Source organism: Tachysurus fulvidraco, chromosome 7, assembly GCF_022655615.1.
Source record: "Tachysurus fulvidraco isolate hzauxx_2018 chromosome 7, HZAU_PFXX_2.0, whole genome shotgun sequence".
In the NCBI taxonomy this organism is placed as follows: domain Eukaryota; kingdom Metazoa; phylum Chordata; class Actinopteri; order Siluriformes; family Bagridae; genus Tachysurus; species Tachysurus fulvidraco.
The window spans coordinates 5,825,672-5,853,642 of NC_062524.1; the positions used below are offsets into that span (position 1 = coordinate 5,825,672).

A 27,971-nucleotide genomic window follows, 5' to 3' on the forward strand; every position below is an offset into this window, starting at 1 on the left:
AATAACCCATTATTCTTTTTTATTTATTTTAGATTATACCCAGCATCCGCTAGACAAGTGCCGGTGACTGGGCTGTTACTATAGAAACGATAACATAGCAAAACAAACATGTTTCAATTTATGGAAATTAATCAACAGCTTCTGACCAATTAGATTTGAGAATGCAACATTAACATGGTGTAATATAATATAATATAACACAATATAATATAATATAATATAATATAATATAATATAATATAATATAATATAATATAATACAATACAATACAATACAATATAATATAATATAATATAATATAATATAATATAATATAATATAATATAATATAATATAATATAATATAATATAATATAATATAATATATAATTGTATCTCACCTATCCACTTGTCGTTCCCGTACCAGGAGAGATTGCCTTTGGTCATATCGTAATATCCGATCTTCTTATAGCTCCCTCCTATAGAAGACAGACATGAGTGTGAGACACTGTGAGAGACACAGTAGAGGTATAATAAGAGACAGAGGCATGGCAGGTGTCCCGTCATACAGCGCTTTAAATCAATATGATAAGACAGCTGAACATTTTGACAGCTTTCTTAATACAAGTGCAGGTTTCTGCTCATAGCCAGCAGCCTGAAACCAGAACCTGTCATCAATCCTCATGATTGTGAGAGATCCTCCTCACATGAACAATGCACGTGATGTTTTTCCTGTTATTCTTTGCCCACAATTCAGTTGCAGAGAGGACACAGTAACTGGGTAACACTGATATTCTGGTGCAGAAGAGATTGAACAAGCTGGTGGAGAAATTTATCTTCATTTCATGTAATCAGACTGAAAGCAACTGCACTACCCAACAGCCAGATACACAACTACTGCACACACACACAGATATACACATGCAGTGCATGTTATCTGCCATTTATTGCCGTTTGGGTCTTTACAGGACTCCGGGGGTCTGCAGCCGCATACACAACAAGAAATTAAGTTAACTGAGAAGCATTATAATTATCAGGTAATCATTAAGCGTAATTACTGCACTCAGCTCTTGCTACCTCCTGGGAGATTTGTGTGTGTGTGTGTGTGTGTGTGTGTGTGTGTGTGTGTGTGTGTGTGTGTGTGTGTGTGTGTGTGTGTGTGTGTGAGAATGTATGTTTATATCCATGTGTGAACAAGTAACGGAGAGGAAAAACAGGACAGAAAGTGAAGAAACAGAGAACACCGTGAGATAGAGAGTTATTATTAGCTCCTGTTGTTGCTGTGTGCTGTATAACACCAACTTCAGCTTCATTTCCGCGAACAGCGCACATGACGCTCGATCAGTGAGATGTTTACTTAATTTGAACTTCTAGTGCTTTTCTTAATTATGTGTCACTTTAATTAAAACTTCATTTCAGTGAACTGGGACTATGATGCAGTGATACAGCCATGCATTAAAACTATTTAGACCTGAATTGATATAAGACTGATTTTAAAACTGATCCACACCATAGTTCAATACTCCCATGGTAAAAACAATTTAGCTGTCATGTCATGTACTTTTGGCCCCCTTTCGACCACCACATTTGGCCCACAATTACATGATACTCTTGGTTTCCCATTTTACACATACTACTCAAATGAGCAAATGTAAGTAAATCTCAAAAAAATTGTATTATTCATCCTAAAGCATACGAGCAACGTGGCAGTGCAGTAAGTAGCACTGCTGGCTCACAGCCCTAGGGTCAATTTTAAGATCAATGTAGCCTATAGGTGGGTTTCCTCCATGTTCTCTAGGCTTACTTTGACATCCCAGAAATGCTGGTGGGTGGATTGGCTACACTGAAATGACCTTAGCTGTGAATATGTGTGTGTGTACTATGCTTCGCAATTGCCTGGAGATATACACAGGGTGTGTTCCCAACTCACGTCCAGTGCTCCTGGGATTAGGATCTCTGATCAGGACATGTACTGAACATGAATGATTGAATAATATATGCAGAAATTACTGTTGTATAAACTCAGAAACCAAATGAATGATAAACTGGGGCACATTGTAGAGGTCAAAGTGGGTAAAAAAAGAGGATTGACATGAAAGCTGAGTTGTGACAGCTAATTACTAATCAGTAATTACTTCAAATGACCTAATTTAAAAAAAAAAGTCATAGGGACATCCTCAGTTTAAGTGATTAAAATAAAAAGAAAATAAAAAACTTTTGACCTCATTCGACCTCCACACTCTGCCCACCTGTGTTTTACCCCACTGGCTTCCCATTTTACATATTAAGTCATCAGTTTCAATAATTATACACATCTCCCAATTATTTCCACATTCTATGGAAGTGTTTCTGTAATCTCTTGCATCTTGTTTATCTGTTTGTAGATTCTTGCCACTTAATCGTTGGGTGTCTCTAGATCGTTTATTTGCTGTTCCTCATTTCCTTTCTGTGTTTTCCTTCCTCGCATCTTAGCAGTGGAATAGAAACAAGGACAGGAGAAATCAATAGCAAACTAATTTGCCAAATGACTCAGTCTCGCTCACTGAAGTGTCACGTCAAAGTGACGTCACTTACTGATGTCCTGTCTAACTGTATTGCCTGTCACTTGAAATAAATCACTCAGAATAGATGCAACATGACAGGATTACATACTAATTAATCACTGCACATGTCCATGCTTAAATGTTTAAGACAATTTATTTAAGGTTTTTTTTCTGTGTGTACACAGACTTGTGTGTAGACAATATAAAAGGAAAGACTCAGTTAGTTTTGTCTAGCTCAGTGTATAATATATAACATACGGTCCGTGGGCAGAGCGTCTCAGGCTGAGACAAGCTAGCCAGTATTAACCTGCTGTTAGTTTTTCAACATCTAAAGAAATGTGGATATAAATGCGTCATGGCTCACGAGGCTTTAATCTAATCTACATGACTCTAAAATTTGGCACTTAAAACTCTTACAGGAGTGTTGATGTGTCCTTGTGGGTTCAAATATCTCACAAAGTGACTTAGCAGCAAGAGTCCTCCCAGGAACATCTCATTCTTTGTGTTTAACAAGCAGCCGAGCAGAGGAGAGAGACAGAGAGACACAGACGGCGAGAAGGTGAGTGTTTTATTGCAGAAGAGCTGTTATAGTGAAAGTAAAAACATTGCATCTGGAGCTCACAAAGCAAACAAGTCACAAATCAGCTATTCGATGCCTTAATGCACTGAGACTCAGCATTTACACTCTCAATATTTTTTTTATTTCTCTCTTCCTTTTCTTCTCTCTCTCTCTCTCTCTCTCTCTCTCTCTCTCTTTCAAATAAGCTCACAGTCAAAGCCAAAGCAACAATCTTTTCAACCTTTTCAGTCAACACTGAACAAGAAAAGGAAATATATACTTCAGGCTTTAAAAATAAAGCTCCTTTTTAAAGCTACAGGGCTGGAAAGTTGGACAGGAGATACGGGTGACGACACAGGCACAAAGACTCGAGCAGGAGAATATAAGCCTCGCCAATCACACAGTTCGGACTCTGGAAATAGCTACGGCCTGACAAAACCCCAGCGGAGATAAGAGGATGCAATCAGCGTGTGGTAGCAAAGACTAGAATATCGATGAACCTGGCATTGCTGCGACTTGATCGAGAGAGTGAAGCAGAAAAGAGCATGGCTCTATTTTGCTATTCCATCACTGAGACCAGGAAAAGCACCTGTCTAAAAAATAACAACAACAGAACATGCACTCTAAAAAAAAAAAAAGGAGCTATTTTAGTACGCAAATGAAATCAGATTCTGCCACAATATGTGTGGTAGCCTGATCCTGGGGAAACCCTTCACACCATCCAGTGTTTGACATTTTCTGCTACATATACTGTAGTTCTAAAAACTACGTCTCAAACACAAGTTCCAGCATTTTCTAGCAAAAAAAATCTCATCCAACACCACTTCAAGATGCTAACGTATTCCTAAACACAAACACAATTTGTTCATTTATTTTACATTTAATAATAAATAAGAAGACTGGATTGACAGAAGCCAATCTATGCTATAAAAACTCACTCGCTTTTCTCTCTCAGAGATGATAATAATAAAAAGATTAACATGCAACATGTCACGTTAAATGTCTTCTTACAGAAAACTTACAAGGTAACCATTTTTCTGTGTTAAATATCAACGTCTCAACATGTCAGTGTATTAATAGGATTTGATTATGTAGTGCATGCTGCACAGAAGTCCTCGTGTTTCAGCTGTTACTATAGAATCCATAACGTATTCGAATGATAGCGTTAACATGTAAACCTTCCATTTGAATTATAGCCAAAACTAACATAAGACCTGCTGTTAAAGAAAATGAACAAACAGCACAATAACACTATGGTGAAAAAAATAGAGCTGATATAATATTAATATTAATATAAATAAATATTGGCTTAGTGGTTAGCACGTTCGCCTCACACCTCCAGCTTTGGGGGTTCGATTCCCGCCTCCGGTTTGTGTGTGTGGAGTTTGCATGTTCTCCCGTGCCTCGGGGGTTTCCTCCGGGTACTCCGGTTTCTTCCCCCGTCCAAAGACATGTATGTTAGGTCGACTGGCATCTTTGGAAAATTGTCCGTAGTGTGTGTGTGAATGAGAGTGTGTGTGTGTGCGCCCTGTGATGGGTTGGCACTCCGTCCAGGGTGTATCCTGCCTTCATGCCCAATGATTCCTGAGATAGGCACAGGCCCCCCGTGACCCGAGAAGTTTGGATAAGCGGTAGAAAATGTATGAATGAATTAATAATTAGAAGCTCACTACAGTATACTGTATTTTTGTTTAAAAGTTTTAAATGCCTTTCATGGATAACTATAGATCCAGATAACGTGAGCATTATAAAACGAAGAAACAACATGTTTCACCTGACACCTGTGTGTCCCTGGAACAAGGAACGACAAGGCAGACACCAATCTCATAAATCATCTACATGTCAGGAAGTAGTGGAGTGTAATGATCACTGCTGACACGTAGCACTTAACCTGTAGCTGCTGCCTCTTAAAAGCCTTTTCACACACTCCACTCACACTTGGTTGGGCAGCAGTGGGTTAAATGAAGAGGTAAATGTTTACCCGGACTACACGCAGTGATGCAGGGTCTTTCACAGCATGTTACATATTAATCATTATCATTTCAGACAGACACAAGTCAAAGAGATTTAACTGTCTGGTGCTGACTGAAGTCATGCTCTCTATGACGGATGACAAGTCAGAGGTAATTATACATACAGTGAATGAGAGAACTGTCAGTCACATGTTAATGCCATGACGGAGATTCAGACAAATTGATTCTGTTACCTTGCAGTTGCTCAATCAGAGTCCAGGCCATTCTCGATCCCTGTGCGTCAAACACAACGTGACCCTGGAAGAGATGAGAATAAAGATTATTCCTCTCTGATGTTCGAAGTCTTCATCTCCTTCTTTAGCACATCTTGAACACAACATTTCACACCTGATCACACTTCATACTATTTTAAAGCAGCATGACGTTCAAAGATATAATAAAAAGCAATCAGTCTCTATTTGGTCTATTGCTTATTTAAAACGTCTCTATATCTATCCATCCACTGATTAAGCAATCAAGCAAGCCATCTATTATTCCTCCATCCATCCATCCATCCATCCATCCATTCATCCAAAAAATCACAAACCCACCCATTATAACCACCCTTCTATCTATTCATCCAGCTATCAATCCCTCAAGAAACCCACAAACTATCCATCCATCCAACCATCCATTCATCCATCCATCCATACATACATACACAAACCTACCCATTCATTAAACCCCCCACCTACCCATTTATCCATCCATCAAGCTCCCATCCATCCATCCATCCAGCAGCAATCCAGGTCATCCATCAATCCAAATCCACAAACCCTCATCCATCCAGCCACAAACTCACAAACCTTTCCATATTTCCCGCCACAGCCAATACATCCATCCACAAACCCACAAACTCATTCATCTTTCCACCTACCATTTCATCTATTTACCAAAAACATCAATCCATCCACCCACCCAACAATTAACCAAACACATACATCCACAAATCTTTTCATCTATTCATCCATCTATTTATCCATCCATCTATTCATCCATCCATCATTTAACCCAACTCCATCCATCCCATTACTCACAGAGACTCCCTCGAATGAGCTGGTGTTGAGGGCACGGTAAATCTCAGCAGTAATGTCCTTATTGTTGTAGTTAAAGTCCTCCAGCCTGCGGCCTCTGGCCCTTAATGGTCCAACAGTCTTATTGAGTGCCAGAGCGAGAGCCCACACTGCGTCATAGGCAAGCGGCGCTTCCTGAAATCCTCCTGTTTCTTCTGGGTTCTTCCCTCCCAGTTTAGACATCAGCTGGGTCAAGAATTCCTGCGAGGTCTGCAAAGCAAACAAAATGAAAACATGTATGTCACAGATGGTGAGAGAGAGACAGACAGAGCGAGAGAGAGAGAGCGAGAGAGAGAGAGAGAGAGAGAGAGAGAGAGAGAGAGAGAGAGAGAGAGAGAGAGAGAAATCATTATACAGTATAATTCAAGATAAAGTGCTTTCTTGCCCTGTGGAAGTATTTTATGCAGATGGAGGTAGAATTGCACATACAGATGCAAAAAAATAAACAATTAAAAAAATAAACAATTCCTGTGTGACACTGTTTAAAAGGGGAACTGTGGAGAATTTAGGGACAGGAGAGAGAAAGTGGTTTCGCAGTTATTTTAGAAGTACACGGCAAAAGTGATTTTCTCTTTCTCTTTCATATCCAAAGTAAGGACTCCACCGTTTTTTATGCTACAGACAGGTCCATTTAGCCAAAAAGCCAAGGTGTAGGTAAATAGCTAGAGGCTGTGAGTGAGTGTGTGTGTGCGCATAGGTGCAAAAGGCAGGGAGGTAGTACAGTATGTGAGAGCGAGTATGTGTTTATGTGCGTGCTCATAAAGCATCGACGCAGTCAAAAAGCATTTCCTGCCTTTCAAATGCACTGCATCAAAGAGCAGTATGGCAGGAGGAAATGAGGGAGAGAAAATCGCTCCCGAATGAAGCAAATTTAGCATGCCGATTTTTCCACAAACATGCCTGTCCAATATGCCGAGTTTTTTTTTTTTTTTTTTTGGCATCAGGTGTAAAGCGCGGGCATCTGGAAATGAGCCCAGACTGAGCAGGATGTGGGAGAACAGCGGGGGCATCTGTACTCATGACAGCTCCCAGCACGGGGCAACGGAGCTGGATGTGCTTCAAACGGCATCCCCCCTGAGAGCACATTCCACCCCGAAACTCACACCTGTCTTCTCATCAGCAGTTTGGACTCCAGAGACAGCCGTCACATCTTCCACGGCTATGACTATGGCTGTGAGCTGATTCATGACATGAGGATGTGTTTTCAAATGTTTGTGCAAACATGAAGAGCGCTCTATCATCACGGTTATGTGACAACGCTGAAGAATACTGCGGTACTGAAAGATGGCAGCCAAACCCACACGATCACAGACAGACTGGAACAAACACTGTGTTTATTTGAAAAATAAGTTTCTCTTCCCCCATGTAAAGGATTCTTTCTTTATGCAAGGGCCAAGTTTTATAGTTCAAATGTTTAGCAACCTTTAGGTGCTTTCCAAATGACTGGGTTTTTAGTAAGGTTTTAGTAAGCTTGCACAAAAACAGAGGGATGGAAACCACATCATGGTCTTCACTGTAGAAACCACAGGTGGATGGAAAGCACAAGCAGGTGGATGGAAACCACATCATGGTCTCAGGGCAGAGACAAAATAGGAAATATTTCACTAGTGCAATTTTCAATATTGCTAACAAGAAAATCCTAGCAGGCTGAAAGAAAAATGACTTTATTACAAAAGCTCTCACATCTGGCCATGCTCTGTGAGTGAGAGTGATGGCTTTACTCTCTCTTAGCTGCCAAGTGTCCAGACAATGTCTAATCTGTCACCATTCACAGTGTCTAATCTCATGGTCTACTCACATTGTACAATCACAGTGCCTAATCAGTGTTTAATAACACTAACTAATCACAGAGTCCAACCATAGTGTCTAACCACAATGTCTAACCACAATGTCCAACCACAGTGTCTAAACACAATGTCCAACCACAGTGTCTAACCACAATGTCCAACCACAGTGTCTAAACACAATGTCCAACCACAGTATCTAACCACAATGTCCAACCACAGTGTCTAAACACAATGTCCAACCACAGTATCTAACCACAATGTCCAACCACAGTATCTAAACACAATGTCCAACCACAGTGTCTAAACACAATGTCCAACCACAGTGTCTAAACACAATGTCCAACCACAGTGTCCAACCACAGTGTCTAAACACAATGTCCAACCACAGCTTCTAATCACAGTTTCCAATCACAGTGTCTAATCAGTGTTTAATAACAATAACTAATCACAGAGTCCAACCACAGTGTCTAAACACAATGTCCAACAACAGTGTCTAAACACAATGTCCAACCACGGTGTCTAATCACAATGTCCAACCACAGTGTCTAAACACAATGTCCAATCACAGCGTCTGATCACAATGTCCAACCACAGTGTCTAAACACAATGTCCAATCACAGTGTCTGATCACAATGTCCAACCACTGTGTCTAATCACAATGTCCAACCATAGCGTCTAATCACAGTTTCCAATCACAGTGTCTAATTAGTGTTTAATAACAGTAACTAATCTCAGTGTCCAACCACAGTGTCTAATTAGTGTTTAATAACAGTAACTAATCTCAGTGTCCAACCACAGTGTCTAATAACAGTGACCAACCACAGCGTCTAATCCCAGTCTCCAATCACAATGCCTATTTACATTGTCCAATCACAGTGGCCAATCACATTGTAAAATTACAGTGTCTAATTACAGTGTTTAATCACAGTGTCTAATCTCAGCCACTTATCAGATGGCCGATCACAGTGTCTAATCTCAGTCCGTAATCACAGCGCCTAATGACAGTGTCCTATCTCAGTGTCTAATCACAGTCACTAATCACAGTGGCCAATCATAGTGACCAAAACTTGTTTTTCTGTATTTGTATTTAGAGAAGGATAAATAACGCTTTCGAGTGTTTGAATTGAATTCCATGACAGACTTTACATTGTTCACATTCCTGTTATTCAAAAAACATATTAAAATAATTATTGCATAAAAACACAAACATGGTAAAGGAGCAAAGAACTGAAATCAAAAGCCTCACCAGATTGGAGGCTCCTCGAACCGTCTCAGGGTTGAGCATGACTATCTCCGTGGTAACGTGGCCTTCTACCGCCTCCGTCATCTGCTCCACGGTGCAGTTGATTGACGGGTCTTTTATCTTGAACCAGTTGTCGGCGTACCAACCGATCAGGAACCAGACGTACTTCTTTCCGTACAGCTTCTCCTTATAGACCTGCCGACGAGAGGTTTACAAACAAACAGATTCAGCTAGGAAAGAAATTCTTTGTGGGAAACCATCAATCATGTTGGACAACAAAAGCGCTAGAGACTGACCTCACAGAAGACTTTCCGGGCCTCCGTCTCATAAAACAGACCCACGATGATCCGAGCATCCTGGCGCTGTGGAAGGAGAAGGGAATGTCAGGAGTCAGGCGGAAAAAATGCTAAGTGTGACATGAAAGAAAGGAAAAGAAAGTAAAAGTGAGAGAAGGGGAGGAAATTAGGAACAGGGACTGTGTACATCAAAACATGTTTTGAAAGCATGCTAATGGTAATATACCATATGTGGCCTTCATGGAAAGTGTTACCATAAAAACCAGTGTGTGTCTGCGCTCTCAGAGCTGTTGGTGAAACGGAAGGCTGCACATCGCTCCTTTACTTCCCTCTTATAGTTGTGCTATATTCCAGGTTACCATGGTATCTCAAATGATAGCCAATTAATCTCCTGTACCAAAACTAGGTCAGCTGAACAAGCTGCCATCATGTGGGCACAGAGAGAGAGAGAGAGAGAGAGAGAGAGAGAGAGAGAGAGAGAGAGAGAGAGAGAGAGAGAGAGAGAGAGAGGAGATTCCCTGAAGAGACTGGAGAGAAGAAGATCAGACCCATGTACCTAATTTATATGATTTTTGTCTTCCAAAAAAAAAAAAAAAAAAAAAAACCACAGACATCTGAACGCACCCTCTGGTATTTGTCCAGGAACAGAGATGATTACTTTGGCAATGCATTTACTCATGACAAGCAAGTCCTACTTTACTGCATCTGTGTGTGTGTGTGTGTGTGTGTGTGTGTGTGTGTGTGTGTGTGTGTGTGTGTGTGTGTGTGTGTGTGTGTGTGTGTGTGTGTGAGCATCGTTCTCTCAGTGTGGGTGTTTTTTTATGTGCAAACACGCTTCAGATTTAATGTTTATATAATACCAAATATTCTTCAGCTTGACCTTTAACCTTCGACTTTTGATCGAGGCGTCTGCTAAATATGTAAGAAAATATAAATCAGTTACAGGAGAACTTCTAACGTCTAGTGATTGTGTACTGTACAGTATATATATTTGTGTACGTGTCTGTGTACGTGTCTGTGTATGCGTGTGTGTGTGTGTGTAGGTGTTGTGTGGAGGAGAAACGGAGGAGCAGTAAAGGAGAAGTGAAGGCACCTTAAGGTTCTTGACAGCCACAGCAGGGTCGGTGAGGAAACTCTGTCTCACGCTGATCTCAATTCCAGCCTCCTTCACCCTCTGCTCCAAATCATCTAGAGTCTGAGGATAGAGAAATAGAGAGGGAGAGAGGAAGAGAGAGAGAGGGAAGAGGAAAAAAGAAGAAAGCGAAAAAAGAGAACAAAGGGAAGCACGAGAGAAAAAGAGGAAAAAGAGAGTGAAGATTTTATTTCTTTAGTCGTGAGTTATTTATTGTTTACAGCATTAGCAACATTTATGATGAATCTGATTTATTTGCATCTAGCTGCAGACTCTGACACAGGCGACATGCAGAAATGACGTGCACTAAAGAAATGCACGTGACTCACAGAGGTGAAGACCTCAGTGGTCTGCTGGATGGTGGCGATCTTGGTCCACTTCCACTTCTGGAAGAGCTGCACACGTGTGGGGTTGTGCAACGTGGCAGACGGGTGCGTACGGAAGAACGTGGGGAAGCGTTGACGGTTGGAAAGTGCCGGAGAACTGGAGCCGTACGACAGCTGGGGCATAAACGCAAAAAAGCATTAAGAGGAGAAGAAAACCTACAGAGGAGGGGGGGGGAGTGTAAACAGGAAGGAAATGAAGTGTGGGATTAGAGTTATCTAATTAAAGTAGGTTACAAAGGCTCCAGGCTTCAACTCACTGATCTCGTTTGATCTCGTCCTATTATTTCAGAAGGGTTTATGTTTTTTATTGCTAACACCGCTACTTCCTTGTTAGCATTTCAGGGAATTCTTGTTAAGGGATGAGAAGGTTCGGTGAGCATCAGTGTGGGAAACGTTATAGTAAAGATCGTGGATTGCAACCACGCAGACCGAACAGATCATGCTTTTGTTTTCAGAATAGTATAAAGTGTTGGATTGGGGGCGGGGATTGACTGTGATGCAAGTTATATTGCTGCATACATAACAAATAAAATCTTGAATCTTGAAGGTTTATCAGATGGATCTTTTAGAACTTGAGCAGTAAAGGTGAATAAATCAGGAATGGGATGTTCAGTACGTACATGTAAGAGTCCATATACTCATGTAGGTTGTTTAGTGACGTACCGGTAAGCCTAGTTTAAAATGATATATTTATAGAGACAAACAGAGTACTAGAGCGAGCAGTTTTCAGAGGGTTCTGTGGGCCACGTGTGCAATACGATGATGTTGGTGTCAGATACAGAAATAGATCAGAAGAAGATTTTGAAACGGAAAGAACCAGCTCGGCACTATTTTTTGAAGGAAATGACACAGATACCAGACTCTATTTTTATACTTGAGAACTCCACCGATTTCAGCCTACTGTGGTCAGCATATTCAGTGGCCGTGAAGGAGTCCCTACCTGCTTTAGGGAATTATGAGATCTGCTGGTGAGATGGCCACTCGATTGATCTATCACATGGATTCATTACATTTATCTGATGAGAAGATAGGATAAGGGGATTTGTATCCTGTGGGGGAATATCAGGGACTATCAGGCTGTGTTTGACCTACCAAGAACCTGAGATAATACACTCAGAAGCCTGAAGAGATTTATTTTCTTTTCTATCTCAAATGCAGGGGTTAATTTGTTGGTACTGTATGAAATCATCCAAATTTCAAAAACAGATGAAAACGCTTGGCCTTTTCCTTGATGGGTGAACATTTTATATGAGGTGGCATTTTGGTCACAGTGGAGCTTCGGAGAGCTGAAAGACCTTTCAGAAAAAATGACATCGGATTGTTTCCATGACATCAGCACAACATCATACTGTGACACAAAGGCAATCAAGAGGTTTTTGACTACCTGGTCAATCAGGTCACAATCTGAGGGCAAAAACTCATACAGATAACGCTACAAATGACTCCTTTCAGCAGACAATACTGATCCCAGAGCAGTAAGAACTGTGTGCTTGAGGTTTTACATCATTCTGTTTCTCAGAATTCATTTTCTCCTCTCTGGATTTCTGGTGTCACCTGAGTCTTATTCTTGTTAAACATCTGCCTTATATATATATATATATATATATATATATATATATCTCAGCATAAAGGGTGCACTGGCTAGCACTTATTCCTGGGATTGTTCTAGAAACATGGCTGTAGCATAGATAGAGATAGATAGATAGATAGATAGATAGATAGATAGATAGATAGATAGATAGATAGATAGATAGATAGATAGATAGATAGATAGATAGATAGATAGATAGATAGATAGATAGATAGATAGATAGATAGATAGATAGATAGATAGATAGTGTGTTTGAGTGCAGTTCACTTCTGCAAACACTGAGCCAAGATCACTCCCTTTAATTATAGTTCAAAAAAATTAAGTGTTCTGACTAAATTATAAAAAATATGTTCTACATTTTATTTTTGTCAGATCTGTTAGTAATTTCATATTATTATTATTATTATTATTATTATTATTATTATTATTATTATTATTATTATTATTATCATCTTACAAATTAACTTCTTTTTTCATTCATTAATTTATGTATTTATTTTTGCTATGAGCATAACCACCTTGTGAAAAGGGTAAAGCAATGTAGAAAATAAATCATAATAATGTATCCCATTATTTTCTACAAAGTTACCCCAAAAAAGGTGTTTCTGTTTCAGGCACAAGTCTAACTGCAACCTCTCCATTACCTCTGCATGTTTGATCATTACAAACCTTTCCATTAACTCAGAAGACACTTTTATCTCAAAGGACATGAGGAAGAACCTAATACAAAGCTGGAGTTAAAAGGCCGTCTGTGACGTTCTGTCAGGTCTGAGATTTAAACTCAAAGCAAAGCGCTTAAATAAATGGACTCTGAGATGCTCACCACTATGAGGTTCCACATCCGGGCCGCCTCAGCCACCAGCGTGGACACTGAGCTACAGCCGGGCATCAGGACGATTTTTATAGGCTCCGTGTAGAGCAAGTCGTACAGCAATTTGGTGGCTTCTCCAGGGTCACACTGAAAGATCAAGAGAAAAATATTAAAGTAACTGGTGCATATTTCAGTCTTACCTCCGAGTCTATTTGCCTCTTAGTGTGTGGTGCAGTGCAAACAAATGAATCGTTTCCCTGCTGCAGTCACGGTCTACAAAGAGCTCTACTGTGAGATACATTCAAGAGATTTATTTAATACAATGCCACGCTGAGAGAGAGAGAGGGAGGGAGAGAGAGAGAGAGAGAGAGAGAGAGAGAGAGAGAGAGAGAGAGAGAGAGAGAGAGACAGACAGACAGACAGACAGACAGACAGACATACAGATAAAGAGAGACAGGTACAAAGTGACAGATAGAGAAAGAGAGAGAGGGAGAGAGAGAGAGAGAGAGAGAGAGAGAGAGAGAAAGAGAGAGAGAGAGACAGACAGACAGACAGACAGACAGACAGACAGACAGACAGACAGATAAAGAGAGACAGGTACAAAGTGACAGATAGAGAGAGAGATAGAGCAAGAGAGAGAGAGAGAGAGAGAGAGAGAGAGAGAGAGAGAGAGAGAGAGAGAGAGAGAGAGAAAGAGAGACAGGTACAAAGTGACAGATAGAGAAAGAGAGAGAGAGAGAGGGGGAGAGAGAGAGAGAGAGAGAGACATACAGATAAAGAGAGACAGGTACAAAGTGACAGATGGAGAAAGAGAGAGAGAGACAGACAGACAGACAGAAGCACAGAGACAGATACAGAATGACAGACAGAGAGAGAGATAAAGACAGACAGACAGAAACACAAAAGCTATACAGAGAGACAGACAGAGAGAGAAACACTGACAGTTATACAGAGAGACAGACAGACAGAGAGATACAGGCAGACAGAGAGAAACACTGACAGTTATACAGAGAGACAGACAGAAAGACAGAGAGAGATACAGGCAGACAGAGAGAAACACTGACAGTTATACAGAGAGACAGACAGACAGAGAAACATTGACAGTTATACAGAGAGACAGACAGACAGAGAGAAACACTGACAGTTATACAGAGAGACAGACAGGCAGAGAAACATTGACAGTTATACAGAGAGACAGACAGACAGAGAGAAACACTGACAGTTATACAGAGAGACAGACAGACAGAGAGATACAGGCAGACAGAGAGAAACACTGACAGTTATACAGAGAGACAGACAGGCAGAGAAACATTGACAGTTATACAGAGAGACAGACAGACAGAGAGAAACACTGACAGTTATACAGAGAGACAGACAGACAGAGAAACACTGACAGTTATACAGAGAGACAGACAGACAGACAGACAGAGAGAGATATACAGAGAAACAAACATGTGTAATAAGCATACCTACATTAAACACTTATTTGTACAGCACTGCGGCTTCCATCACCACTGTCTGATCTGCGCCTGACGATGGCCGTTGCTAAATTCATCTTAAATGTGTTGTTGAGGAAAAATCAATATCTCATTCAAATGATAATTGTGGCCTAACGCCAGCATTGATCCGTGTTCAGAGAGGAATGAGCCGCGGTCGCTGGCCTTGAGCCGCGCTCGTGATGGAGAGGGTGTGCGTTCTCATTTAGTCTCCACGATCTCACGGACAGAGACTTGCATTTTAATGCATATAACAAAGCGTGCGTGTCTAAAAACAGTAGCGACTATGAATGCAGCCTGATTACACAGGCTTGAAGCTTGATTTTGTTTGATTGGTGCAATCACGCAAATTGAATCAGCAATGCCCTCCAGCAACAGACTCCTCTGTACTTAACAATGTCTGATCTGGCAGTTGTGCCTCCATGCAGCTTCCCCTCCCTCTTCCTGTCTCTCTCTCTCTCTCTCTCTCTCTCTCTCTCTCTCTCTCTCTCTCTCCCCCGACGCTTTTAATTTCAGCTAAATGCACAGATAAATCAGGAAATCGTTGGGAGTCATAACAAAGGCCCTGCTTTTAGTGCGGAACGGTTCGCTTTGTTGGAATTAAAATGATTCACTGTGAAAGGTAAAAAGTGATGAGACATTGCACTCAATTAAGACAAATGGGGAAATTAGCCATCACCATTTTCTTCTGATACAGCAATTTGTCCACATGTCCTGTTTAATAATATAAACAAAGCTCTCTATAATGTTCCTCTTGTTGTCCAGCAACACAAACATCTGACTGTCTTTTGTGGACGTTTTTGTTCTTTTTTTGCTAGCTGTGTTCATTTGAACGCAATTTACACCACAGATTCAATAAAAAAACAAACAATTTTCATTCGGCAAAGCGAGGAAAAATCCCCAATTACTCCTCTAAATAAACTTTCCTCTTGTAAATGTTACTTGAAATTCTTCTATTGTGTTAATGTAGGAAAACCTGAACCTCACCTCAAACACAGCTACAGTGGATATTAATGGTTATAACTGCACAGTTATAATGGCAGATTGATTTTTTTTGTCAAAAAGAGCCTGTGTGAAATTTGCCAAATAAAAATGCATTCATTCATTCACTACCACTTTTCTGAACTTTTCGGGTCACGCGGAGTCTGTGCTTATCTCAGGCGTCATCGGGCATCAAGACAGGATACACCCTGGACGGTGTGCCAACCCATCACAGGGCACACACACTCTCATTTACTCACACACTACGGACAATTTCCCAGAGATGCCAATCAACCTACCATGCATGTCTTTGGACCGGGGGAGGAAACCGGAGTACCCGGAGGAAACCCCCGAGGCACAGGGAGAACATGCAAACTCCACACACCAAGGCGGAGGCGGGAATCGAACCCCCAACCTTGGAGGTGTGAGGCAAACATGCTAACCACTAAGCCACCGTGCCCGAATAAAAATTTATTTAAAAAAATTTAAGCAAATTAAGCAAAAAAAATAAAAAAAATAATAATAATAACAATAAAATTAAGGACAGTTTTTGGGGAAAGAAGTAATAATAAAAAACTAGACTGATTTTTTAATTTATTTTTTTGCTGAACCACTTTTGGATTTGATTACGTTATACAATCTACATCCAATAAATCTCCTGTGCACAGGAACAATGATCTAAAAACACTGAGCTTCTTTTGGTTTATCATTTCTTTCTTGTGTGCTTTGTGTCATTGTCATGCTGAAAGGTTAAGTTCCTTTTCATCTTCAGCTTACTAGAAGACACAAAGTTTTCTGCACAGAAATCAACTAATATTTGTAGCTGTTCATGACTTGATCCATCTTACTAAAAGCCCCAGTTCTGGAGAAAAGCTGCTCTAACGTACTGTATGATGCTACCACCACCATGCTGCTGCTTTGAGTATAATGTTCTTCTCATGAGGAACTTCATTTGCTCTAACTGAACCTTTTGGAATGATAAAATTATTACTCTTTTTAATTTGATCTCTCTGACTATAACACATCTTGCCACATGGTTTAGGGTAATATTTGTTAAGCTTTGTAAAAAAGCCCCATAGCAGAGGTTCCATGTGAAGAATGTGAGAGATTGTTATATCACATGCAGAGAGCAATCAGTATTTAATCAGTCAAGAATTCCTGCAGCTCTTTAATGTTGTAATCTCTGAAAAGAAACATAGCATAATAATTCATACCAAATCAGCTGTGTAAGTGTATGGAGCAGCAGATGCTTGGTATTATCTCATTGTCGCTCATTGGTGAACGCCTTGTTGATGAGAGAGGTCAGAAGATGGTCACTGAAGGCTCAACTTTACTCAAATAAGAACACTTTACGGAGTGGGGTGGGGGGGCACGGTGGCTTAGTGGCTTAGTGATTAGCACGGTCGCCTCACACCTCCAGTTCGATTCCTGCTTCTGCCTTGAGTGTGCGGAGTTGGCTTGTTCTCCCCGTGCCTCGTACATGCATGGTAGGTTGATTGGCATCTCTGGAAAATTTGTCCGTAGTGTGTGAGTGTGTGAGTGAATGAGAGTGTGTGTGCCCTGCGATGGGTTGGTACTCTGTCCAGGGTGTATCCTGCCTTAATGCCCGATGATGCCTGAGATAGGCACAGGCTCCCCGTGACCCGAGAAGTTCGAATAAGTGGTAGAAAATGAGAGAGAGAGAAAGAGAGAGAGAGAGAGAGAGAGAGAGAGAGAGAGAGAGAGAGAGAGAGAGAGAGAGAAACACTTTACAAGCCTTGTTTCCATTCTAAGGGTTGGTGTGAACATGAACTGAAACTCTTGACTTGTATCGACGTGATATTATCCTCTGAAATGGTGTCAAATGACTGCCTGATTAGATAATTGCACAAACGAGCAGGCGTTCAGCTGTTCCTAATAAATTGGACGATGGCTGTTCATTATTCATGTGTTCAAACAGAGTAGGAAGTGGTCCTAACACACACACACACACACACACACACGCACACACACACACGCACACACACACACACACACACACTGCTCACAGACACTGAAATATTCCACAGCGAATATTAGGATATTACACGTTCACGCCGGCGGCCGAGAGCAGTCGAGTGACTTGTGCTGTAGCCTTGAGGAAATCTTCCACCTGATGAAATGAAATCCTTCAGAGGCTCAGAAATGTTTTCAAGATTGATTTCAAGAATGATTACATTCACCTTGAATTTCCAACAGACTTTCCAAAACCACAGTTATTTCCTTTTGTATTTATATGTCCATCCCTACAATGCCTGCAAGCATACTGTATATGTTCAGTCTTCTTGAACTAAACTAGCATTCATTCAGATTATATGTCGGGTGTGTGTGAGGGGGGATAAAAAGCTACAAAAGTTATGACCTGCAATTTATCAACATTCAAGTTGTAACCAGATTTCAATTCCAGGCTACACAACAAATACTACACTACAAATACTACACTACAAAATGGGGGGAAAAACTGTCAGGGGTATGAATACTTATGCACCAAGGCACTGCATACATCCTTTTGTGTTTTGTGTGCAAGTGCAAATAGGCAGCTATATCATGACCCCTTGCTGCCTGATCGCTCTCTCTCTCTCTCTCTCTCTCTCTCTCTCTCTCTCTCTCTCTCTCTCTCTCTCTCTCTTTCTTTCTCTATCTCTCTCTCTGTCTCAGTCTCTCTATCTCTTTTTTCCATTCCTGAGGGAAGCCATGCGTGAGGATCACTCTCTCCGTAGTGCAGCTGGGTCCCATTGTGCCAAATCAACTGAAAATCCTGCCAGGCCAACTGTTTTTTTTTTTTTTTCTTCCATCCATTTTTTTTTTTTTTTGAATGTTCAGACATCTGAAGAAACGAGACATAAAACTCAAGTCAGTATTTATTGATCGGATTAAAATAACAGAACAGCGCATATCACAGAGATGTGAATACAACTCACATGGGTGAAGATTTTCTGATGTGTCTGTTACATAATGTTGCTGAAGGACTTGTATAGTAATTACGGTCATCTGGCACAGGATTAGCGATCTTGGTATAAATTAAAGAGGTGGGAGAGCATCCTCAATACCACGATACCACGATACACGTACCGATAGTTGTCACATTAATAATTCCATGCAAGCTACAGAGACTTCATATCTTCAATACAAACTGAATTGTTTTGTTTTTAATTAGAAGCACATTAGCTGATCACATGACCAGAACATGTATGTAGGCAGAACCTGTGCTGTGATTACTGTAGTCTCACATAACCAGACGTTCAGTCTGACAGCAGAAGCTTTGGACTCCAAGGCTGCTTTTATTGACTAAGGACCGACAATAGTTAGTGTGTCTAACTGACATGTAAAGCGACCAATCACAGATCAGTTTCGTTCAGTGTCATGTTTACGGGATTTGAGAATGCAAAGTCCCTAAATAACAGATCAGAGTACAACTATTGAATTGAAAGTTGTGCAAATTAATGAGTCAGATCTATTGAAAAATCCAGAGTTTAGCTGAACATCATAGTGGCTTTGTTTCCAGAGCGGACAGTTAAAAAAACGTGACACGTCTTCCAGAAAACCTGTAAAATCCAACCAATCAGATGACCACTCCTAAACCCCTGAAGCGTTTCCAATCTTGTGTGTCGTACACATCAGATAATCATCCATTCGTTGACTTGATGTGTGAGACTAGGAGATTAGGTTTGCAGTAACTAACAAACCTAACTTCTGACTAACTGACTGACTGACTGACTAACTAACTAACTAACTAACTAACTAACTAACTAACTAACTAACTAACTAACCAACCCATGACCTAACTAACATATAATAAGCTAAACCTGATAACCATAATAACTATCTAACCTAAAAGTGTCAGCTCTTCAAAAAAAAAAAAAAATTAATCTATGTTTTAATAAAATGTTTATGAACTTGTCAATTTGAATGGTAACACTCACCAGTCACTTTATTAGGAACACCTTTAACGTGTAACATTTGTTTTTTTCCAACCAGAAAAAAGAAGAATCATGAAAACAGACACTATTTATCCAGTTTGGTGACTCCTGGTCTTAACTGAGAGGAATGAAATCCGATGTAGGTAAGAGATACTCAGGTAATAATCACATCATTAACTAATGTAAAATTTTTTAAATAAGAATAATACTAATCCAGTTCAAACTGGTGGAAAGTTCATGGAAATGCAGCATGCGGCAAATTTTCGCTTTTGGGTGTTTAAAAACTGCTGTCTGTATAATAGCCAGTTTTAGAGTCTTTTTTAATTTCTTAACATTTTGTTATGTTGGTTTTTTACCAAATTAGACCAGATATAAACCACCAAATACAACCAGATTCAAACCACCAGATACAAACACTGTTGATTTTTTATAAATGCAATATTACATATATATTACATACTATGGGATTTCCAGAGTGCCACAACTATCCAAGACTGGCAGACTACATATATAATTGAAAATAACTACATTTCTCTCTCTCTCTCTCTCTCTCTCTCTCTCTCTCTCTCTCTCTCTCTCTCTAAATCTACGATAAGCATTAGGTCACAATGTACTTATTGACTGTAGCCCATTTGTTTCTATGCACAATTTGTTAGCCACGCTCTAGTCAGTCCCCCAGGACCATGACTTTCCAGTTATTAGTGGGAAAGCGACGCTGACATGGTAGAGGTGAGATGAGCTGAAATGAGTTTTAAGCACCGTTCCAGCACTTTTACTTCCAGATCACAAAACTCAGGAGTTATGGTACTGTAGTTCGCAGAATATCAAAGTCTACTAAGACGTATCTCTTTAGCCAGGCAATACACATAATACATCCCATAACCTTTCATAATTGCCTGTAGATCTGATCAAATGCACATCATCATCTTGTGCTGGTGAACATTATAAGCAGCAGCTACGCTAATTCCTTTGTACTTGCTTCTTTTTTCTATTCCTCCCAAGGCATCTAGAGATGTACCAGCTCCAGTTAGATTCCTCTTCATTAGTATTCAGACATTCAAAGAGCAGATGCCAATTGCATGTCGTCTTTAAGGACAACAACCTCCTCATCAATGCACAATCATCAGACTGTATCTGACTGTAGAAAGAACATTATTCATAAAAACACACTCCGGTGTTTATAACAGTTTATAATCACACCCACCAGTGTCACCCAATGAGGATGAGGTTCCCTTTTGAGTCTGGTTCCTCTCAAGGTTTCTTCCTCTTCCATCTAAGGGAGTTTTTCCTCACCACAGTCACCTCAGTGGTGTTAATCAAATTAATTGTAACTGCATTATATATAGACAATTAACAGAGACTTTTTTGCACTATTTCTCACCTCATTGGTCTAATAATAATGTACTCTAACAACATCTCTGACACTCATTCATATCCCATGCTTATATTAAAGCACTAATTTCATTCCATTTCCATGTGAACGCTAGCACTTAACTCACTGCCTATGAGCGTATGACAGAAACTCACATAAAAGTAAATTTAACAACCGACATTAAACTAAATCGATGTCAGTGTGAGCACTTTGAGCTTAAGGTTACGTTTTTTTCCATGGAAGAGACTTCAAAACAGGAAGTGTACACTTTTTGGTCTAAATTAACTTCAAGAGAGAGTAAAAAAAAGAAGAGGCTGATGAGCAAAGGACTGTTTATAGCTGTTACAGTGTAAGCAGTAATAGGAGATAACGTGATGCTTGTGGATGCTTCAGAACATTAAGTGTACTGTAACTATAAATGGACAAAATGTAGCATGTACCTTTTTTTTTTCTCTTCACAGCATTAATTATTACTATAAATGGTCAAAATGTGCAATGTATAATTTTTTTATACATCACAGCTTGACATGTAACTATAAATAGACAAAAATACAATATGTCATTCTTGTATCGATCTAAAAACTTAACGTTACAGAAAAATGTTGAAACTTTTCATCAGGCAACATCATATCATATTAGTCTATTTTTGATTATTTTCCTATAACGGAATGTCCAATCATATCTTTTTCCCCATTAAATTCCCAACTGTTTATATAGTAACATGTCTGAATCTACTATAACACAGGCACGTATTGTATTATTCAGCAATTATTATGATTTATTCAGTAACTACAGCATACAATGTTATATATTTATTAATCTTTATATTATTCTTTATGGGGCAAGTCGTGGCCTAATGGACTCGAACCCACAACCTTAGGATTACGAGTCAGACTAGAGAGTCTGACTCGTAATCCTAAGGTTGTGGGTTCGAGTCTCAGGCTGGCCACGACTGAGGTGCCCTTGAGCAAGGCACCGAACCCCCCAACTGCTCCCCGGGTGCCGCAGCATAAATGGCTGCCCACTGCTCTGGGTGTGTGTACACGGTGTGTGTGTGTTCACTGCTGTTTGTGCACTTTGGATGGGTTAAATGCAGAGAACGAATTCTGAGTTTGGGTGACCGTACTTAGCCTTTTATAAAACCTTTTGTTCTATATTTTTATTCTGTAAAGCTGCTTTGTGACAATGTCGATTGTAAAAAGCGCTATACAAATAAACTTGAATTGAATTGAATATTTGTGGATATAAGAGTAAGAAATGTTTGTATCCGTCAAAGAGTCATTTAAAAGAAAAAGTAAATTGAGCAGTATAATGGATGAGCTAGCCTATTAATCCTTCATTTCCGAAACCTTCTCATTACAAGCACAGGTTATCTTTAGCTTGATACTGCAATTACGCTATTAACTACAGCAGTTCAGAGTACCTAATTAGCATAAATGTTAGCTTAGAGAATAAACTGTTACTTTTATTCTCCAAGGCAAGCACGGCAGATGACAACTAGGCCAAGTGAATGATCAGCTAGCTAATGCATTACAAAAATGGATGTAAACTTTAATCGGTACAAATTATCTCTAAACGTAACAGTTAATTGTGGTTGTGTCGGCTTTTCTGGATCAAATGAGTGATCTGAACCTCAGTCTCTTGCATCTACAGTGGACACAAATATAAAGTATATAAAAGATTACGAAGTTCAGCCCATTCACCTGAATTCACCGGTTTACATCCAGTCAGCTCAAAGTATTAAAAGAACTCGTAGGGATTTTTTTTGTTTGTCTACCTGTTTTGTGACAGTTTTGCTTCCTCTGTGTTTTTAGTCTTACTTCTGTTTGACTTCTGGGTAAATTCTGCCTGCTGAATTTTTCCGAGGATACGTATTAATCTCTTGTTTACCTCGAACCTGTCATTATGAAAACAGTGGCCTCAGATAAAACTAACCATGATGCAATACAATGCAATTGAGACTCGCCTCACAGAAACAACGGATAATGTACAACATGCTTTGTCGCTCGTCTTTTACAGATAGCGCATCCCCTATTTAATAAACATAACGTAATTATTCAGTACAAGTGAGCACATTCAGTACGTGAGATTTTAGTGCGTAATAATCTATGAGCTTTTGTGCACATCGATTTATTTTCTTTGGCAAGAAAAACAAGCAAGTAAACAGAGGCAATAAGGGCACTAATGGCCTGGCAGCATATGCAGGCTGAGTGACTCGCTGATCTAATGCTGGACTCTGAGGAAATTAGATTGCAGTCCAATCAAGGTTAATAAATGTTGGCACCCTGTTTAAAGAAAGGCCACAATCAGAGGTGACACCGGGGCTGGGTGCTGAATGCCAAATAAACTTCTGCTGCTTGGTGAGTCCTCGCAAAGAATTTCTCCGTTTCTTATCATCATCACCATCGTCATCATCCGCCTCGTAGAGCTGTCCATGGTGCTGAACATATATACCATCCATATACTGTATAAATCCTACAAACACTGTATTGTGTAAATAATCCCTTTGTGCACAGATCCATGTAAATATTTTTACTTATTTCCATTTAGCACCAAAAGCGCTAGTGGAACGTAAATATCGATCTAGTTAAAACAATTAATTATGCTAGCTGTCATGATTAAATTTCACAATAGGTCGTATACACACCATTAATTCTGTTCAGTAATTACATTTTGATTTGCATTGAAAATAAGGCACTTACCCCAGCTAATGTGAGGCAAGAATTATCCACATTATCCACTATATCACAATTTGATCATCTTTTCAAGTTGAAAACCTTAAAATATTAAGAGTTTATAAAGTTTAAAGTTTATAAAAAAAATAATGAAGTTACATCATACATGTAACCATGACAACAGTTCTTTGTACACACTGATATTTAAGTTGAAAGGATTTGATTGCCTGCTGTATTTGATTTGTTTTGAGTGTTTAGCGGTTTTCCGTGCCACTGTGTAATTAATGATGTTCTTTTAAATGTGCTTAAGAAATAAATCTCCCTTACTTCCAACAAAAGAAAATCCGGACCCGAGAGAAATCCTGTGCTTCATATTTTCTGTGCGCTGATCATTATCTCTTGTACATACTTTACTCTTTTTTAACAATAGAATAAAATGTAACGGCATAAAATAAATGTCCTGAACTGTTTTATTCCTCATATACCACAGCTTATTTCAACGCTAAGGTTTATATTTATTCAGATAAATGGCAATTGTTTTATAGTAATATTTATCGTGGTGATCCATCCTGTGCACTATGTACTCTAGTGTCTGGTGCATGAATGTTAGAAGGGTCGTACTGTCTCGCTTTCTAAAGTCACAATGTGTATAAATTTATATAAATATTTAAAAGACATCTATAAGACGTCTCGTAAACCGGTGTGTTGTCGGCCAACTTGAAAAAATGTTCTTACCCAGCCCCTTTGGTAGCCCCGCCCCTTTATCTCTACATTAGCAAAGTTGTGAGTGTTGAGTATATTAAGTATCCAACATTCCACACTTGTTTTTTTTTAAGTTGATTAGGTGCATCATCCTGGTAAGCAATTTGGGACGCACCTCTAGGTTTGAAACATACGGCCCATCACCAGCCTCTGTTATTTCTCATACTTTAAGCTTGTTGTGTTTCTAAAGTGAAATATCCTCTTGGAAAACTTACTGTCTGTTACAAAGCACTGACCCAGGAGACTCTTTCCCAAAATGCTCTTTATAGAAACCTTTGAGTCCCTGTTTAAGTTGTTAATGTAAATGTTCCAGCTGAAAAACCATCAACACCTTCTGAGCGGTCCGATGGGAGCGTGTAACAAAGCTGTGAAGTAACAGTCAGGGAGATAATGTTATCTCTTGTTTCTTCTGCTTAATAAATCCATCAGCTGTAGTAAAACTGTTCCATATGATGTGTTTATTTGTGCCATTACTTTCATATAAAAATCTACAAATCTAATATTAAAGTAAAAAGAAATGGTTTAAGGCTGTTTTATCAGCCTGTAGATGCTTTGTTTCAAAACTCCAGCTGAGCATTAGTTGTAAATTAGAGCCTCGTCTGGTCTGTGTGCTTCTCCGTATACGTGCTCAGCTGTGTTCTGTCACAATAACACTGACCCCCTCGCTTTATCTAATGTCTCATCTGCCCCCATTTTTACAGTAAATGTAAAAGGATGTGCTCTTTATCTCGCTCTCTCTTTCTCTCTCTCTGTCTCACTCTCTCTTTCTCTCTCATTCACTCTGGCTTGCTCACTCTTCTCTATGGTACGAATCTGTGGAGTTATGTGTTTGTTTGAACTGCAGTCGTCTAGGTAACTGTTGCCATGCCAACCACCAGCCCCCAGCATCTCCTCCTCCTCCTTCATACCTTTGAAGTGGGGCTCCAATGCAGAGCGGTTTCAGCCAATCACAGTGGAGTTCTTAGCAAAGCCAGCCAGTCAGAGCGAGTTAACTCTTTGCAGCCTGTGCGTGTGTGTCTTTCAGTCTCAAAGTCTGATCGTGTGTGTGTGTGTGTGTGTTTGTGTGTGTGTTGGCATCTCTTATGCGGGGGAGGAGGTTAGCAGGTGGGAAACGGCAGCGTGAGCGAAAGAGAGGGAGAGATAGAGAGATGGAGAGTGAGAGGAACAGCGTGAGCAGTGCGAATCAAAGAGAGAGTCCCATGTCGCAATAAATCTCATTGAAGTGCACATAATCTACAGGGGAAAACATCCACCACCATAACGAACAGCCTCTCATTATTTATGTAATCATAACACATTCCCAACACGATACGTAACGAGCTGTATGAATCACCTGTGGACGATTTATTATCAAACTAATCAGAACTAACGACAAATTGCTCAGACAAATTGTAAGCAAGTTGCCAGCGGTGTACAGCGTGCTTTAAATAAGACAAGGTAACATCCAGCCCTACGCTGGATGCGTAATTAGTATCATTCAACAAGTACAAATTTTCACAGTGCTGTGTGAAATGCATCGAATGACAGCTGCATGTATCCTGCGTGTATGCGAGTCTTAGCCAGCGCGTGCGTTCAGACATATACAGCAACAATTAGATGTAGATGAAAGATTTGATTAATGGAAAGAAACTTCATAGAACTGTACCGATAGAGTGGAGACAGGTTATTGTCCAGATCAATGCCTTTGAGAAATCGCACACTGACCTACAAATAATCTGACACTTTAAATACAACAATAACTACAGTACATGTTTTGTATTTGTTTCTCTCTAGCTATCGATTAGCTCAGATCAGTTATATAATGAATAAAATGCCGTCTATATAAAAAATATAAGATAATAATGACTTTAAGGAGTAAATATCTGTCAACAAGTACACACTGGTATTTACTATAATTATTAATATTCTCACCAGAGAATAATAATCACACTGAGTAAATGAGAGTAATTTAGTAATATTATTGACTTTGTATAAACTATGCTTACTTGAATGTATTAATCAGACAGATAAAACTAAACAAAATAAATACAGCTGTTAACTGAATGAACATGTTGTTTGGAGTGTTTTTAATTTAGATTTTAAACATCACCTACCCTGCTATCGTAGTAGATCAGCTCGAGCTCGTAGTCCGGCAGAATGTCTGTCCTCTTGTTCACCAAGTCCAGAGCCATCTGAGCGGCAGGGAGGCACGCTTGACCCCCAGGCCATCCTCCACTCATGGGGAACAAAGCGCCGATGTAGAGCTTCTTCTTTCCTAAAGCAGGGCAGGACCAGGAGAGGAGCAGAGTGAGCGAGATGAGTGCGAATCTACCAGGGGTCCTGATCCGCCGAACTCCAACAGGACGCTGACCAGCCATGATTCAAAGTGATGGGAAGTCTGCACTTTCAGGCTTCTGTGCGATATTTTTATTTATTATTATTGTTGTTGTTATTATTATTATTATTATTATTATTATTATTATTATTATTTTTAAGTCTGCTTCGGATGTTTATCTGAGGAGGGAGTGATGAGATGGAGGTTGCACTGCTGACTAACTCTTACGACATCTTCATATTTGAAGAGTTTCGGATAGTTTTCCGAGGCTAACGTGTTTATTCGAGAGCCTGATAAACGACAGAGCAGATCTCTTTCAGTGTTAAACCGGTGTAACTGAATTAATAGTAGTCATGAGGAGGCTAATAAGGCTAATAACTAACACAGGCACAGGCCAGCAAGTCAGTTAATTGAATTTGGGCAGTCAATAGAAGTTGATGATAATTAAACGGAGCTGTTGTATTTCAGCTGCAGGCCATAAACGCATGTTCATGCAAGTTTTAGACAATTAAACAAAATCTGAAAAGAAGTGTTTTGGTATTTCAGATGTAGTACAACATATGGTTGCTAAAACCTCACTTTTACATCGACTTCACATAAAATCTGCGCACGTCTACATACAGTACTCACAGCTTTCCCGAACATCGCTCCTGTTCATTATCAAACAAATTAGCGTCACATTTTTGTCAACAATCGCTGCAGTGCAATAAAATCCACTCAAGCTAAACCCTCCTCAGGATATGTCATTGCAGAAACTATGACGCTGGAGTTAAAGCAAAGGAACTGTGTGTAAGCCGGTGGCGATGTGCCTGGACCTCAAAACCGTGTAGCTGAGAAAAGAGAACAAAAGAAACGGTGTAATGTATGTTCTACGAAGAGCCGTGCTTTCTCGGGATGCAGCAGGGAGACTGAGGGAGAGGAGCAGAATGTGCCAGGTTTTGAGTGAGAGAAAGAGGGAGGGAGAAAGAGAGAGAGAGAGAGAGAGAGAGAGAGAGAGAGAGAGAGAGAGAGAGAGAGAGA

At 39.9% G+C, this 27,971-nt stretch overlaps 1 protein-coding gene across 8 annotated transcripts in view; it reads right to left on the bottom strand.

Moving 5' to 3' along the window:
- The window catches only part of gabbr1b (gamma-aminobutyric acid (GABA) B receptor, 1b), a 110,546-nt gene that overhangs the window by 26,128 nt on the left and 56,447 nt on the right, over nt 1-27,971 (bottom strand). For all 8 annotated transcript variants that reach the window (XM_047816135.1, XM_047816138.1, XM_047816137.1 and 5 more), the window contains 9 exons: nt 26,731-26,891; nt 13,426-13,560; nt 10,955-11,125; nt 10,587-10,688; nt 9,494-9,559; nt 9,201-9,392; nt 6,132-6,377; nt 5,289-5,352; nt 382-459 (listed from right to left, as the gene is read on the bottom strand). In XM_047816135.1, the coding sequence (XP_047672091.1) occupies nt 382-459; nt 5,289-5,352; nt 6,132-6,377; nt 9,201-9,392; nt 9,494-9,559; nt 10,587-10,688; nt 10,955-11,125; nt 13,426-13,560; nt 26,731-26,891 (1,215 nt within the window). The remainder of the gene's footprint in view (nt 1-381; nt 460-5,288; nt 5,353-6,131; nt 6,378-9,200; nt 9,393-9,493; nt 9,560-10,586; nt 10,689-10,954; nt 11,126-13,425; nt 13,561-26,730; nt 26,892-27,971) is intronic.